Raw genomic sequence first — 17,385 nt, 5'->3', positions numbered from 1 at the left:
TTCTTCTATGTTGGTGAATTCCGAAATAAAGTCGGCTAGTGCTTGGACTTTAAGAGATCCTCATGATTGATAAAAGATGTCGAATTCTGAGAGCTCTATTGCCCATTTTGTAAGTAGTCCTGCTAGATCTGGTTTTGATAATATTTGACGTAGAGGCTGACCGGTCCGAACTATTATCTGATGCGTCTGAAAATAATGCCGCAAGCGCCAAGCTATAATGACCAATCCAAATGCTAATTTTTCTATCGTTGGGCATCTTGTTTCGGCATTTTGTATTACTTTTCTCACAAAATACACTAGCTGTTGTTCTTTTCCTATTTCTGTTACAAGCACGAAGCTAACCATGTTAGTTGAAATTGAAAGGAATAAGTAAATGGGTGTACCTTGTTGGGGCTTCTGGAGTATGGTTGGTGAATCTAGGAGGTTTTTGAAATTGATAAAGGCTTTTTCACATTCGTCTGTCCGGACGAACTTCTCGGCCTTTCTCAAGGTGTTGAAGAAGTGATATGACTTGGCCACTGCTGCAGGCAAGAATCGGGACAAGGCTGCTGGGTGACCTGTGAGTTGCTGCACTTCCTTGATGGACCGAGCTGATTGCATGTTTATCACAGCCTGACACTTGTCAGGATTGGCTTCTATCCTCCTGTTTGTTAGTAGGAATCCCAGGAATTTACTCCATGTACTCCAAATGCACACTTCTCTGGGTTTAGTCTCATATTGTACTTTTGGAGTTGTTGGAAAATTTCATTAAGATCAGCCTCATGTTGTTGTTCTGAGCTTGATTTGACCACCATGTCATTGACATATATTTCAATGTTTCGGCCAATTTAATCTTTGAAGATTTTGTCCATTAGTCTTTAATAAGTTGCTCTTGCATTTTTCAACTCGAAAGGCATGACTTTATAACAAAAGTTACCTTGATCAGTCATGAACGCTGTTTTGTCTTCGTTATCTAGATGCATTAGTATTTGGTTGTAGTCAGAATAGGCATCCATAAAACTGAGCACTTGGAAACTCGATGTGTCGTCCACCAATCTATTAATGTTTGAGAGTGAGTAAGAGTCCTTCGGGCAGGCTTTGTTTTGATCTATGAAGTCCACACACACACACACACCATTTTTCTAAGCTCTTCTTTACCATTACCACTTGGCTAACCATGAGGAGAATCGAAGTTCTCGGATGAAACATGCATCGAGTAACTTCTATGTCTCTGCTGTTGCTGCATTTCTTCTCTTTGTGCCCAGGTTTCATTTCTTTTGCCTTATAGGTCGGGCGTTAGGGCTTACTGCTAACTTGTGACATATGAAATTCGGATATATTCCTGGCATGTCAGAAGGTGTCCATGCGAATAGGTCGGAATTGGACTTTAATGTTTCAATCAGATTTTGTTTCGTTCTTGCAGAGAAAACAGGACCGATGTTAGTAAACTGATCGGCACTCCCTAGTTGTACCTTTTCTAGGTCATCTGTTGGGGTGGGGCGACTGTTGTTGCTCCTTGGCAAAGTTGGAATGTTCTCTGAGTTGTAAACAGAGTGGACTCTTGTGATGATCTCCTTTGGGGTGGCTTTCAATCCTGCATTGTAGCATTGTCTAGCCTCTTTGTGGTCGGCATGCACTATTGCCACCATGTTATCCTGCACAGGGAATTCAACACAAAGGTGAACCGTGGAGATAATGGCTCCAAAAGAGTTAAGGGACGGACGTCCCAAAATAACAATATAAGGGCTAGCACAATCAACTACTAAAAATTGAATATCCAGGGTTTTCGAGTTCGGTGACTCCCCTAGTGTCATTCTCAACCATACATAACCTAATACAGGGACTCTTTCTCCGTAGAATCCTACCAATTCTCCGGGTGATGGTTGCAGTGCTTTGTCGCTAAGTTGCATCTTCTTGAATGTGGAGTAGAACAATACGTCAGCACTACTCCTGGGGTCGAGTAGAACCTTTTTGACTGTTAGCTCCCCCACGTGGATTGAGATTACTACTGGATCGTCCAAGTTCAGACATTGAGACTTGAAGTCAGACGTGCCAAAAGTGATTTGGGCGGCTGGAGCCGAGGCTTGTATCCTTTAATGAGATCCTTCCATTGTCATCATGGCTCTGTAACTTATTTTCCTAACTGTGTTAGTTGCTCCTCATCTTGCGAAGCCACCTGAAATATAGTTTATTATTCCTTTAGAGGCAGGGGTTTCAAATGGTCTATACAAATTTCCTTTTTCTTTATGATTCAAACTATAGTTCGGTTTGTCAGTGTCCGAGGTTGCTTCCTTCTGGCTTCTAGAAGTGACGTATTTATCCAGTAAGCCTTGTCTTGCTAGCCTCTCCAACAAGTCTTTAGCCACTACGCAATCACCAATGGTATGGCCTTACTTCTGGTGAAATGCACAATGTTTTCTTCTGTCTACATAATTCTGATCCTGATATGTTCCTGCTTTGCTCGGAGGTTTTATTAGTTTGTTGTGCAGGTTTTCTTTGATAATGTCCTCCCTTTTGGTGTTGAACTTGGTGTATGAGTAAAACTTCGGCGTCAATTTGAAAGGCTTTTTGAAATCCTTGTTCTGAGACCTGGGAGGTTTCTCTTCTTCCTTTCGAGATGATGATCTTTCATTTCTTTGGCTTCACGTAATTCTTCAATTTCAATTCGTCCGGTTGCTTTATCCCTAAATTCTTCCAATGTCTTCGGCTTACAACTGCTATTGCTTCCTGGAATTTTTCAAGTCGGAGGCCACTCTTTATTACATGTAGCTGTACCTCTGGATTGAGGTCTGTGATTTCCATGACCGCTGTTGTGAAGCGTGTCATGTAGTCTTTCAAATTCTGCAGGTAAGTTAGAAAACCATAATAAAGCAGCTCCATCTAAAAAAGTTGGAAAAGATCGGCACAAGATGGGATCGGAGTCAATATTGAGAAACATCATAGATTCGAATTTTGTGACATGAACTTTAGGATCTCTGATCCCCTTGTACGGTATCAAAGTCATTGGGAGTGTAAATTTTTTAGGCATTTTGAAATTCATTATTTCTTCAGAAAAAGGGCCAGACCGTCGTCTTTCTGCCTTGGGAGGTGCTTCTCCTGTCTTCACGTTCGACTCTAACTGTTGTTCCTCATGGAAGTTGTTATTGACCTTCTTATTATCGTTCTTTTCTTCGCCGTTGTTTTGCATTGCTGCTAACAGTTCGGCCATTCGTTGATTTTCCACCTGTAAAGTAGCATTGGCAGCCAAGAGTTCCGCATTGGTTGGGTTGGCTTGGGGGGTTACTAAATGATTTGTCATAGTTTGGCTTCTGCAAAGAAAAGAAGATGCAAGTCAAATATAGTAGTGTTAGATCAAAATTAAAAAGCGAGGCCGGGCCCCACGGTGGGCGCCAAATGTTGTGGGAAGGATACTCTTTTCGAGCTATACGTCGGTCTTGTGCTAATCCCAGGCGTCTAACAGCTCGATCTAGACTTGGAGTATCCTCGTGAACTCGGACCCAAGCGTGGTACCTGCAAAAAAGGACTCCGATGCTCAAGTCAGTGAAGAATCATTTAAGAAAATGAGTGTATAATCAATGAGGTGGTGTTGAATACTTTTGGTCCTTATCGTCGGCCTTCACCCTGATTTATATTTTAGTTGAGATTGAATGAGTCATTGGCTTGAGCCGAGATCTTCATTGTTAATGTTGAATGTGGGTGAACCTGCCGAGGTATAACCCGGTTTCTCCGATGCATAGTTATTAAAATCGGACCGAAAAACCGGTGAATCGGATCCAATACCGGCCTAGTCTGATATTTGGACCGCACAAGGTACAAAACCAGAATGAACTGGTCAAACACAGAGTGAATCGGTCAAATTCGATAAGACCAGTTCTATCGAACCGCTTGAAATTTAAAATTTCTCAAAACGTGTGAGATGGGTTCAAACCCTTGTCTTGTGAGAAAAATGTCCCTTTTTGCCACCGAATTGTCATGCTTCTTATTAATATATATGCAAATTATAATACATATAGATATCTTTTATTAAATAGTTTACTTCTATTTAATTTATTTTAATTTTAGTTATAAACTCACTCATCATTAAATTAATTATATTTTTATTTAACAATAATTATAGACTCACTTATTTTTTCTTTTCATAATTATATAATATCTAATAATATTATTTTTTAGTAAATACTTGTAGTATATAATAGTATAATAGATATAAACTAATTAATAAATTATTAAAATTTAAAAATAATAATTATTTTAATATAAAAACAAAATAAAAATATCTATGATAGAGTAAAATTAACAAAATATTTATTGTTCCTATTTCATATTGTTTTAGAATAGTTAGATATTCTTAAAATATTAATAAAAATATATATTTTAAATTTTAATTTTAAATTTTTGACTATTTTTTATTTTTATTTATATAAGACCGAATCAATCAGTTCAACCAATAATTTACCAGTTAAACTAATAATTTAGTAACCCAATAGTCTGGTCAGTTCAATCACCGATTCAATTTTGACAACTATACTCCGGAGTATAAAAGGTACAAACAATACATAATACATTTCCTTTTGATCTTCACATGTCTTACTTTTTTTTGTTTTTTTTGGACAGATCACATGTCCTTTTTTTTTTTTGGCCTTTTACAATACAACACACTTACACACACTATACTAAACTCATGTCTTATTTGAATATCAGATATCTTCTTTTATTTTTTTAGAAGAAAACTTTATATGAGATATCTTGTGTTTCCTTTTTTTTTCCGTCACGAGGATGAGATATCTGGTGTTTCAACTCCTACAATATAGTGTTTCCAAGAGTCCAGTGACTAATAGGAACTTCATTTTCTTTTTCCCTTTTATCAGAAGGAACCCAACATTACTATTACTGGACTAAGAATTTGCTAATTCAATTGGGCTTCTTTTCATTAGGTCTATCACATCAAACTTATGCCAAATCCCTAATCAATTTTGAAAAAAATTAATCCCAAGAAAGGGTAACATAACATTTAAACTTGCAGGTGAAACCTAGTGGAGAGCACATTAGTATGCCTCTTAATACGCTGTATTTGAATTTAAATTTTGACAATATTAAGTAGTAGATAAGAACCCTTAAAAATATTGGATATATGAGTAGATAGTGTATGTAAATTTGTAATATAATGCTTCCAAATCTATCCCACATAATAATAATAAGAGTAGTGCTAGAGAGCCAATGGCCTAAGTGTACAATGTGTACATCTATACTATGCAGAATAATCATCCGAATACCAGGAATAATAAACATCTCATGTTATAAAAAGCTAATTTTGGGTTCACTAAGGTTTGAACTCTTGACCTTCCGAATCTAGAACTCTAATACCATGTCTTGAAATCACTCATCCCAAAAATGTAATCTGACAGGATAATGTAACACTAATAATCATATCTCTAATACTTTCTAAACCTTCATTGTACACATTGTACGCTTAGGTCATTGACTCCCTATACTTTCTCTAATAATAATAATTAATAATAATAATAATAGATTTATTTCCTTGTATCTAAGCATAAAACATAAGTTAAATTAATCATTTTATTAGTTAGATGATAATGTATTATTTATTAATGTCACATGTGATAAGATGATTGGTTGACATGTTATGTTAGTGACATATGACATGTCACGTGTTATCTAATATGTTATAAATTTATTTAGAGTCAATTCAGTCTTCAAAAATACACATGTAAATAATTTTTATTTCTAAAATTTTAAAAAATAATCAAATTAATTCTTATATAAATTTCTCATATTTAATCTTTAAAATATTAAATTTATAATATTTATTAATCTTACTCATTTTAATCTCATTTTTTATATCTTAATAAACAAAACTTTTTCAGGTAAAATAATAAATATAATCAAATTATCACAAAATTATTTGTTTATTTGTATTTTTAGGTTTTATATTTTCAAATTCTAGTTATTTTTAGTGAAATTTTATCAAATTATTATTAATTATATACTAAAAATTTTAATCTTTTGGATCTCACTCAAAATTTATATAGTTCAACCTATCACTAGTGGCCCATTTTCATCTTTTTATATTTTCTTTAGTTCAAATTTATTTTACCCAGTTACCTTTAAAAAAAATAAAAAAATCTGACAATAAAAAAGATATAAAAAAATGACAATAATTAAGTAGTAATAATATTTAAAAAAAATTACATTAAGATATTAAGATTCAATAAGTGATCTCATAAATTAATTTTTTAATTATTGGGCTTTACCACATAAGTTAAATAATAACAAAAATTTTAAAATTTAAAAAGTCTAAAAGATTTAGATTTTTAAAATAACTATTATATTTATTTAATGAGATTCAAACAATTAATTTTAAATATATAATTAATAATAGTTTAATAAAATCATTTAAATAAAAAACTAAAATTTAAAAATATAAAACTTTAAAACACAAATGATAAAATAATAAAATAACTTTGTAATAATTTAATTATTTTATGTAACAAAAATTTTGTTTATTAAGGTTTAAAATATAATATTAAAATTAGTAATGTTAGAAAATACTAAAAATTTAATATTATGAAGAAAAAATAAGAAAGATTTATATAAGAATTAATTTGATTAATTTTTTAAATTTTAGGGACAAAAATGACTTACGTATATATTTTTAATGACTAATTTTTCTAAATAAATTTATGATATGTCAGATAATATGTGTAAATGACTTAGGCCAGTTTGGCTAAACTTCTTAAATAAGTTCTTTTGAAAAATGAGCTTAAAATATAAGGACTTTTATTAATAATAACTTTTAAATAAGTTATTTTGAGTTTGGATAGTTATTATAGAAGTCCTTGTTTTAAAGTTGTGCATTAAATAAGAGTGATAAAATAGCTTTTGAAAATAGGAGAAGTTACATTTTTTAACTTTTTCAAAAGCTCTTAAATAACTTTTTGAAAAGTTAAAAATTTATTTAAAAAATGGTACCAAACACATTAATGTAACTTTCTATAAGTCAAAAGTTGAAAAAAGTAGCATTTTGGTGTTTTCCAAACGGACCCTTAATATGTCAACTAATTATTTTGTAACATGTGACATTACTCTATCATATTGTTATGTCATGTGTCACTTAACATGATATATCATCATCTAACTGACGGAAAGATCAATTTAACTTATGTTTTATTTTTTAAAAATTAACATTACTAATTTAATTTTTAAGATCAATTTAAAGAGTGAATAATTTATTTTTTTTTTGGTTTTTCACGATATCCCCAGCCGACAAGCCAAGGACTAATCTGTCGCGGTACTGAGCTCCATTTAAGGGTTTGCAGCTGGCCAATAAGTTGCTACATGCACAAGGCGGAATTCGAACTCCCGACACTTGCTTAAACGGACTAGTGAGCTAACCACTAGACCAACCCAACTTGGTTAAGAGTGAATAATGTTTAACAGATTATTGACCCTTTTAAGTTTTTGCCATTGACGAATAACAATAAGGTAAATGCTATGATATCTAAAAAGTGGTGCCTATTTACTAAAAATAGTTAAAAATTAATATTTAATTTAAAAGATATAAAAATAAATTATTTTTAAAAATTTAAAACTTACTACACAAGATAAATTAGGCAAAAGTTAGGTAACAATTGATAGGCACCATAGAATTCCCCTAACAACAATACGCTAAATTCCTTTTTGTAAAATATAAGAAACTTTGGGCCTTGATCTATGGGCTGAATACAATTGTTAATTCAAATTTTAAACGGAATGCCACGAAGTTTTTCTTGCTACTCTTGGTGACCCGTGCCATTATGTTGCAAATGGGATATTCAGTATTCACTTAGCTGTGTTCTCATCTTTCTAACTCTGATCTGTAACTTTTTTTAATTACTTTCCCAAAGTAGCACAATTTATTTTGAGTTTCCTGCTGTTGCTCTGAGATAAATATATACAATTTGACTACTTGTTTTGTTGAGTGTCACATTACAAGAAATTTGCCTTTTGGAAGCACTCTAAAAAAATTCTCTGATACGAATTAAACTAACAGTTGGCACAGCTTCCACACAAAATTCATTCCGTTGCATTTTTCTCATTTCTAGAAGCACAATAAGATCTTCAATTATTTACACTTCAATCAATCTCGAAAACATAAAATAAAATAAGAGATAGAGTGCTCTCAAACTGCATTTCTCTTATTATAATAACAAACAATTGAAATAATTTACAGCTTAAAATGAATAGCCCGCACAACTTATTTAAGAATTAACAAGGGGGAATGGAATATATATCAGTATATCACCATATCAACAAAATCGATAATAAAATCTATTTTCATCGCCCAAAAAAAGAAAGGAGAAGACAAATGGATACTATACTTTGACTTTAATTTGCTTGTTGAAATGGTTGGTTTCTTCTCTCTCTTTCCATCTAACCAGGAGTTGAAGAAATTCCATGACCTCATTGGGGTCTCTTAAAGAATATGAGGCACTACTTTCTTTCTTCACTGAAGACACCAAAATCCCACAACCTCGATTGCTTTCACGCAGAATCTAGATATACACCAACTTCTCATTCGTCAAAATTTACACTACTCTTCATATAATATAATATAAGAAAAGAAAATGTAATACCTTGAAAGCATCTTCATCTGTTTTATCATCTCCAATGTAGATAGGAAGTACGTCATCATTATCATTTAATTCTGCAAACAAAGCAATATAATTTACTCTCTAATAATAATCTACAATTATCTCACAACACACAAATTAAAGCAGAGGTTGTTATCAATCAATACCAAGAGATTCCATTAAAAATTCAACCGCTTTCCCTTTATTCCAGTCAATCACTGGACGAACCTCTAAAACCTGCAGCGTACGAAAATTCAGGTAAAATTCATTAGGCGTACCGTCAAAATACAACTTTACGTGAAGATAATAATTAAAAACAGTCAAATGACAATTCAGTAAAATTATCATCTTCACAACTCCATATAAGTAGTTACTTGGTAAGAGCAATTATCTATGTATATATTACCTTCCGTCCATGAGTTGAACGCAAACCAGGGAAATTTTTCAAGATATCATGGACACGTTGTCCTATAATTGTCCAATTCTGCAGTCATGCCATTTAATTATTATTACATGAATGAACAAATGATGGGTGGGGTAACAAAAAACTCACATACAATTGTCTTTGTATAAAGTTAATAGTTAAGAGCCGTGAGATAACAATTTAGTCGAATTTATTAAATCATCTAACAACTTCACACCAAGACAACTACATTTGAGTTTTCTCTATATTAATTACTAAAATCTTACATTCTCTTGTACGTTACGGTAATGTACAGAAACACAAAACTTGTGGTTTTCAACTTTTGCACCGCTTATATCTTTAGTAATCTCAACGAGGGTTCTAAAAACCTGCAGCATGAAAAAACAAAACGCCTCCAAATTAGTTAAGATTTTGATTGGAATAATTGATTAGAGAGAAAAAAGTGCTTGCATATAGACCTCGTCAATGATAGGGAGGAATTGTGTAGCAGGTTGAAAGAGAGTTATCTGATTTCCCTGCCACAAAAAAGTGGTTGGTTAGAAAAGGACAAGACAATAGAAGCATAATGAGGTGCGAGGAGGGATGCATAGTGACCTGATGGTCAGTAGAATTGACACAATTTGGAAGTTTATTGGACACATTATGGCGAAAAGGCCCAATTATGTCCATTCCATGACTACCCGCATAGTACAGTTCTGTTAGTTTAACCAAATCATACACCTGCAATACACATATAAAAATGCTTCATTGCAATTTTGCAATTAAACAAACAAGACGCTTTACCTGGTCACGACTTCTTCCACTGATAATTGCTGTGGGGAAACACCTTGCCACACTCCTCACAGTCTCACGCATCTGATCATTTTTTGTTAATCATTTTTAATACACAAAAATAATACATGTAACAAGGTTATGTGTTATTTAATACATACAGGTTCGGACATAAAGGCACAGTCAGGGTCATCTACAATTGGAGAAAGAGTGCCATCGTAATCTAGAAACACTGCAACCTTGTTATTCTTGGCACGCTCTATGATTTTCTCAAAACATTCTAGTGCAGAAGGGTAATCAACCTGCACGCAAAACAAACAAAGTAAAGCAATAAGAAAATTAATTTAAAGTCTGAGTAGCTATGTATACTCACCGTCAATATATGGTAGTCTTCGTTGTCATATTCAATATTGGAAGGAAGCAGAGCATTAATCATGGATCCTTTAAGAAGCTTCTTCCTGGGAGGGGAAGATGCCTTCATGGCGTCCAACCACCCATTGAACCGAACATCATCAATGCTCCCTGCAGCACTCTTTCTTGAACCCGTTCTCGGCAGCTTCCCGGCCGGGGCGGGTGCTGGCGAAGATGAATCTTGCTGGGAATATGTTAGCAGACTAGAATGGATTCCTAGTCTTGATTTGTTCACAGGTACAGAATCCGTAAGAACAGGAGAAACATGGCTCGAATTCAAGTCCATTGGCCCCATTATTTTTATAAATAAAATATATTCACAAACAACAAGTGATGATATTAGCTTCTGATATTTTTATTATTCTTTTTCTTTTTTCCTGTGGCTGCTTGTTTTTTATTTAGCCAACCCTCTTGTCTATGAAAAACCACCGCTTCAGTGTTTTCTTGTCACAGATACTTGGTTTGAAGTCCATCAAGCAAGAATTTTCCTGAAACTTTGATCGCAAAAGACACAGAAAATCCAAATAAGAATGCATGCAATGGACAAGTATATAATATTAGAAGCCCAAGACTAAAAGAAAGTTAAAAATTACCTTGTCATGTATTGCATTATTTGTTTGCCAAGAGGGATCTTTAGTGTATATATATTCTAATGATGGACTAATAGCTAGGTACTCTTAGAAGAGAGTATGGTGAGTATAGTGCTGCTTCTGCATGCATCATACATGTAGAGATGATAAAAGTGAGAACAAAGTTTAGATCCATGCATAAGATAAATTAAAGGACTGATATCAAAATTAATGATGTATGTCAAGAGGAGCAAGCAAGCAATCAGTTAAACTTGCATTGGTCACAGAATTAGAGAGAGTGGTTCAGTGAGTGATTCTAACGAAATTCCACTTCTATGGAGACAATCCAGCCTGGCAAATAGATCTTCTTTCTTATTCTACTATATTATATATATAGTTGGCCTGGGTCAAACTTCAGATATCACATGTATGTTAATCCAATACAATAAGTAGACAGAACATGTCAATGTCTGAAAACTGGAGTAGATAGAACCTGGAACTTGCATTTAGAGACCAAAAACATGTGTGTAGGTCAAGCCTCAACATTTTCATTGGTCTTAAAAAATTCAACATATAAATAGAAAGAATCTTTTGACAATAACAGAACCTAACCACTCAATTATACATGATTATGCTTTAAATTTTTCTCTCCTTAACTGTTTTTTTCCTTTCAATTAGGCAGAATTAAGATAAGAACAGCCTAAACATAAGATAAGATCTAATGATCCGTACGGATATATGGGCTAGCTAGATGATTTTACATTGTTTCAGCAGTGCTGAACATACTTTAATTATTACTTTAATATTGCAGGTTATTCGAGCTTATCTACAACTTACTACAATTACAGAAATGATCATTTTTTTTATGCACTCATGAATCATGATTATATTGCTGAAAAAAGCAAGTGAACGTGCAGCAACACAATACATTATTATCACTGTTAAGTTATTACAACTACCAATCAAGGAAGAGATGAAAACATAAAATACTAACAAGTGGTGAGTTAAAAAGAAATGCAATATGTATGTGAATTCGTGCACTCTTATTCCCCTAGTTGAAGCGAGATTGAAACATTGAAACCTTTGTGATGGACCTACCTGAGTTTACAATGGAGTAGGGAAGAAAATAAAGGACGGAGCTATGCAACTTGTCACTTGTAGCTTTAAATCACGACCTTCACATTCCAATATATATATATATTGATTAATACAAGTTATAATAATAAGCACAGGTTATTATAATAATCCCACCACAAAAGACAAAGAAAGAACAGTTAGGCAGAGGGGGGAAATTAAATAAACAATTGTTTAAGGTCACCATCGACTTTTTATTGGAAAAAAAGATACACTTTACATTGTAGGCAGCCATCTCTCTCAACAAGTTAAGGTCAATTTTGCCCCTCCAGGCCCCTCGGATTTAGGTAGACCTAGGCCTAGCCATGTTTGCCAAAACTCCACTATTTTCTTTAAGAAAGTTAAATAAATAGTTCCATATGATCTCTAGGAAAATATTTGTTCAATTGTGTATTATTGTTCTGACTTTATTTTGATTTTTAGACATGATAATAAATGTGCACACTCTTCTTAAATGAAATAGACAAATGGGATTGTCAAATCATTGCCAAAATCAAAAGGCTTTGATAATAAATCAACAAATCTCATTATTATTGTTAAATAGTTGTGCTTGAATCATTGTTAATATATATGTAGCATTTAATAAATCTAATGAAATAATGTGAAGCAAAATAAAATATACATAAGTATATATGTGTTGTGATGTGTTGTCAAAAGCAGATAAGAGAAAAGAAAAAGAACGAAATGAACCAATGGCAGAAAAAAGAAAACATCATTAAAAGGATTAAAAACCAATCATTGGATTGAATCAATCTAAAATAATAATGTTACATTCTTTTGCATCTTCGTTATATTATTTGTTGATAAATAAAATGCTCCTCATTTTTGCAGGTAACAATAGAGCACACGAGATAGAAAAATTCAAATACAAAAATTGAAAAATTGAAAGAGAAAAAGGCATTCATCAACAAATACATATATATTATTGATCATCAAATACAATAAGATGATGACTTGATCAAAAAATTAATTTAGCGCACAACATTAATTTGTAAACATGGTTATGTATGTGTTATATAAGTGATTTTTATAGAGAAGATTAAAACTCACCTCATCACCTCTGTTTGTCAAGCGTTGAGAATCATAAGGAAGGACCTCTTCTGTATTAGAGTGCGGCAGAAACAATAACGTTAATAATAAACCTGAAATTAAAGAAGAAAAGAAAGAAGAAGAGAAGATGGTGATGAGAATCGACAGGTAAAATAAACAACTTGATATACAGGATACAGCTATTATTATAATTTGTAAAATTTGTTAGGACAAAAAAATAAAAAAGGTAAAACAAAAACCACCTTCGAAAAAAAAGAAGACCACTGGTGAGAGGCTTTAAGTATTTATATGTTCCAGCATAAGAAGTCATGCCTATTAAGATAGTTTAATATTCACATTATAATCTCTTATACCATGATTCTCATATAATAATTTATTCTACTATTAAATTATATTCATTAGGTATCTTTTCTTTCTATTATTATTTACAAAAGTCCAATATAATTATGAATTTTGAGACAATTATGATTTATGATATTCCAAAATATTATATTTACAACAAAATGACTAAATTAATTAGTATGTATTTATATATATATACGTTAATTAATTTATTTTTAATATATATTTATATTGTAATATATATTTTATACAAATAATTAATTTAATAATTATTTTTTTATATTTACATAATATTATTAGTATTTTGTCTCCGAATATTTTTTTTATTTTTTATTTTTTATTGATAACATTATAATGTCTTTTCTTTCTTACCACTAAATGTCATGATTATTAGTTATGTATATGTAATAAGATAATTATTAATTATTAATTTATATAAAAAACATCAGTAATGAATTTTTATCATGTAATAACTATATTTTATTTTTAAGCTGAAAAAAAAAATACTAATGAATATCAGACACACATTTTTATCATTATTTTAGAAAACAAGGAACTAGACCACGTGATTAGAATTAACATAATATAAATTACATAAATAAACTTATGAGCGGTTAAAATATTTTTACAAAAAAGTTTAAAGTTTAAACTATTTTTTTTTTTAAATGGTGCACGTTGCATAGAATGATAGGGATGGAAGATATGAAATTAAATATGTAGGTACATTTAATGAATTTGAGCTACTTGAGTAGTAAGTTAATTTGTTTATTTAAATAGGAATTAAAAATTTAAATTTTATTTTATACATACAATAATTTATTAATTAATAACGGATTTTTAAATAAAATTTAAATATATATGACAAATTAATCATTCATTTGTTAGAGGGAGATGAAAAAAAATGCAAGTATATTTGAAAGGAATATATAGTTTTGACGTAAGAAAATAAAATAAAATGGCGATGATGAGACGAAAAAGAAGAGGTAGTATGATAACACGTGTAATGAGAGTTACGAAGAGGGTGATGTGTCAGAATGAGCCCAGAAGGAGCAACACATATTGGGCTAGAGTCACTTTCTATAAGAGCTGGCATTCGTCGGTGCCCAACCAAATTGTCTCTGCTCTCTGCCTCTCTGCCCCTGTTTTGTTCATCGCTTTGCACACACTGACACGGATCCATCATGCTATGGCCGAACCATACATACACACACAAATTCTTTGTATCTCCGATCATTATTGAGTTTACTCATGTAAACTTGTCTTTATATGGAAAAAAATAAATAAAAACTATTAAATAAATATGTCAAATTATTTATCTAATTATTTTTATTTATCATTTTTTATATACAAACACAATTTTATATAAGTGATTGCCTTCGTTTAATTTGCTTTTTCTCTTGAGTTTAGTTGATATATATGTGCTTTAATTTTAAGATACATGATAAATTTATTATTAATAAAAAATTTAAAATTTTTATTTAATAAATATAAAATAAATATATTAAAATTTAAATTTTTATATTTTTAATAAAAATTTTCTCAATTTATAATCTTAATCTATATCTATGGAGTACATGATAGATAAATTCTTCTCTTAGTTATTCTTACCTTAGTATCTCTTTGTTTTTCCTTCATTATGTGCCTATCCATCACTTCTTTCTTTCAAATGTTGCTGTCTCTTGAAAGAAATTATGGTAATAAACGAAAACAAAGAATTCGATTAGCTCGTCTAGCTGATTTTAGTATATATAAAATAATTTTGAAAAAGAAAATTGTATTAGCCAAAATCGTGATAATCTACCAACATGTCAGAGAATTATTTATCTAGATAAATTTATATAAATAATTACATTTAACAAAGTAGAAACATTTAAGTGTAAAATTATATATAATTATTTTTATATAAAATTAATAATTTTATATAAAAATCAATGCAATTGAGTTACTCAACATTTTTATTTATTCTGTATGTCAAGAATCCCTTAACAAATTATGAACAATAGAAGTCTAGAACTCCGAGGATCTCCTGCGTGGTGTCACGTGGCCTATCATTCCAGCTGACAAAGGAATGGGCCTCACGAGCATGAGTTTGGAATAGAGGTGGCAAAATTTTTCGAGACGCGAGAATTTCTACGAGGACTGTTTCGAATGGAAATTCGATTGTGGAGAATTTTTTTCGTGAGGATGGAGATGTGGGATAAAATTCTCCCGAGACAAGCGCGGGAACCCGAGTGGAGATCCCCGCCCCATCCCCGCTAATCTCCGAAATTCATAAATTTATTGAATTGTCTTTAATAGTTTATTTCTCGTATATGATTTTTAGTCATTTCACACACACACACATATATATATATAGAAACCCAAAACTCCTAATCCTCATTTGCATAACCCTTCTTCAATTTAGAAATCCCTAACGCTATCCATACTCCATCCAACCTCTTTGCAGCCACCCTCTCGCCACTCTCCCTTCTCACCGCATCGTCACATCTCACCGTGCCATGATCCTCACTGCGTCGTGCTCTCTATTTGCGGCATTCCTTTCCGTAACTCTGTCGTCGTGTCCATTCTCCTCTCTGTTGCTGCGTCTCCCACCTTGTCCACTTCTCTGTCTTCTGGCTCGCCGTTGACTGTGTCATTTCGAAAGAAGTCACCATCTTGTCGTTTAGATTTTTTGTATAAAATCTTGTTGGTTTTGTATAGAATGAATGATTACACCTCTATTCATATGGAAATTAACAATTAGTTAGAACTATTAGATAGATGGAGAATAGGGTCCCTGCGAAAAAATGGGGTCCTGTGGAGAATGGAGATGGAGAACAATATTCTCTCATGACAAAAAACGAGGACGGAAAATAAATCTGGAGGTGAAGATGAGGATTGAGGAGTAAGGAGGTATTTTCCGCCCCCGCCTACTCCATTGACATTCCTAGTTTGGAATAGAAAAAAATATGATTATTTTATATTTAATTTAATATGAAATATCAGTTAGATAATTAGATTAATGACTATATACGAAAAATATTGAAAAAGTAATAGATGTTTTGATGGTCTAGTACAGAAAAATCTAGAATTAGATCTAAGATTTTATTTTGGAACATTTCTCATATAGAGATTTTTAGTATATTAACTGATAATGAATAAAGAATTTTTTTATTCCGTTTAATTTATATTTAATTTCTTCTGAATTTTTTAGCCTCATTTCAATAAAAAAAATTGTACGTACAGACATTTTAGTTGAGTAGTTGTATTTTGGATTTTTTTACTTATATAAATAAAAAATTATTATTTAAAAAATTAAAAAACATTATTTATTAAAATATATTTTTGGTAATTCGTTAAATGAATAGATAAACCGTGTTAGTTTGGTTCCTCAATCATGTTGTTTGCCGAGTACGCACTTAATTATTACGCAAATTATATGATTAAGGAACGAATCACTTAATCATAGTATGAATGTCTATTCTTTTGATGGGTTATTATATGTAATGTCCCAAAAAAATTATATCTTAATAAATAATATTTTTTATTTATATAAAAAAATCATTGCATTTAGGTATATTTCAAATACTATACTCATCAAATAAGTATGTTTTTTTGTTTAATTATATTTTAATAAAAATAATATTTTTAGATATATTTAGACAAACCTAAATATAATTACGCATTTGTGTCTATATTTTTTTTCTTAAATTATATGTGTTGGTATACTATAAAAGCACTTGTTCACCAAATATTTTTGTTTTCGGCTTTCACTAATAGTAAATTGAGTTAAATAGTTTCATAAGAAATAAACTTTTAAGTCAAATTAATTGCTCAATAGACTAAATGGAATAAAATGAAAAAATTAGTACCTAATAAGCTAATATAATCAGTCAATATTTAAAATTTTGTGAATGCTATATGATCCGTTACCCAAATTTTGTCCCACAAATAACAATTTTGGAACCCAGTATAGCTAACAAAGATAACGCCTCTGAGTTAACTGCTCCACTCAAGCTACCACTATCCCAATAAACTCGGATAGCAGTCGGCATGGACTCCGTCAAACCAATAACAAACTTGATACGAATAACAG

The 17,385-nt window shown here is 31.5% G+C and overlaps 1 protein-coding gene across 2 annotated transcripts; it reads right to left on the bottom strand.

Moving 5' to 3' along the window:
* Positions 1 to 8,039: 8,039 nt before the first annotated feature.
* On the bottom strand, positions 8,040 to 11,556 carry LOC112749607 (probable trehalose-phosphate phosphatase F). 2 transcript variants are annotated; one of them, XM_025797900.3, is made up of 11 exons: positions 10,809 to 11,556; positions 10,178 to 10,709; positions 9,966 to 10,106; positions 9,817 to 9,888; positions 9,628 to 9,753; positions 9,492 to 9,548; positions 9,300 to 9,401; positions 9,016 to 9,093; positions 8,777 to 8,846; positions 8,613 to 8,683; positions 8,040 to 8,531 (listed from the first exon to the last, which is right to left on the bottom strand). In XM_025797900.3, the coding sequence occupies exons 2-11, from the start codon at positions 10,508 to 10,510 to the stop codon at positions 8,352 to 8,354; spliced, it is 1,230 nt and encodes a 409-aa protein (XP_025653685.1). In that variant the 5' UTR covers positions 10,511 to 10,709; positions 10,809 to 11,556; the 3' UTR covers positions 8,040 to 8,351. The 2 variants fall into 2 exon arrangements, with proteins under 2 accessions (XP_025653685.1, XP_025653686.1); XM_025797901.3 differs by having other exon boundaries at positions 10,178 to 10,703; positions 10,809 to 11,442.
* Positions 11,557 to 17,385: the final 5,829 nt, after the last annotated feature.

Source organism: Arachis hypogaea, chromosome 15 (assembly GCF_003086295.3).
Source record: "Arachis hypogaea cultivar Tifrunner chromosome 15, arahy.Tifrunner.gnm2.J5K5, whole genome shotgun sequence".
Classification (NCBI taxonomy): domain Eukaryota; kingdom Viridiplantae; phylum Streptophyta; class Magnoliopsida; order Fabales; family Fabaceae; genus Arachis; species Arachis hypogaea.
This window is presented reverse-complemented; position numbering and strand designations above follow the sequence as displayed.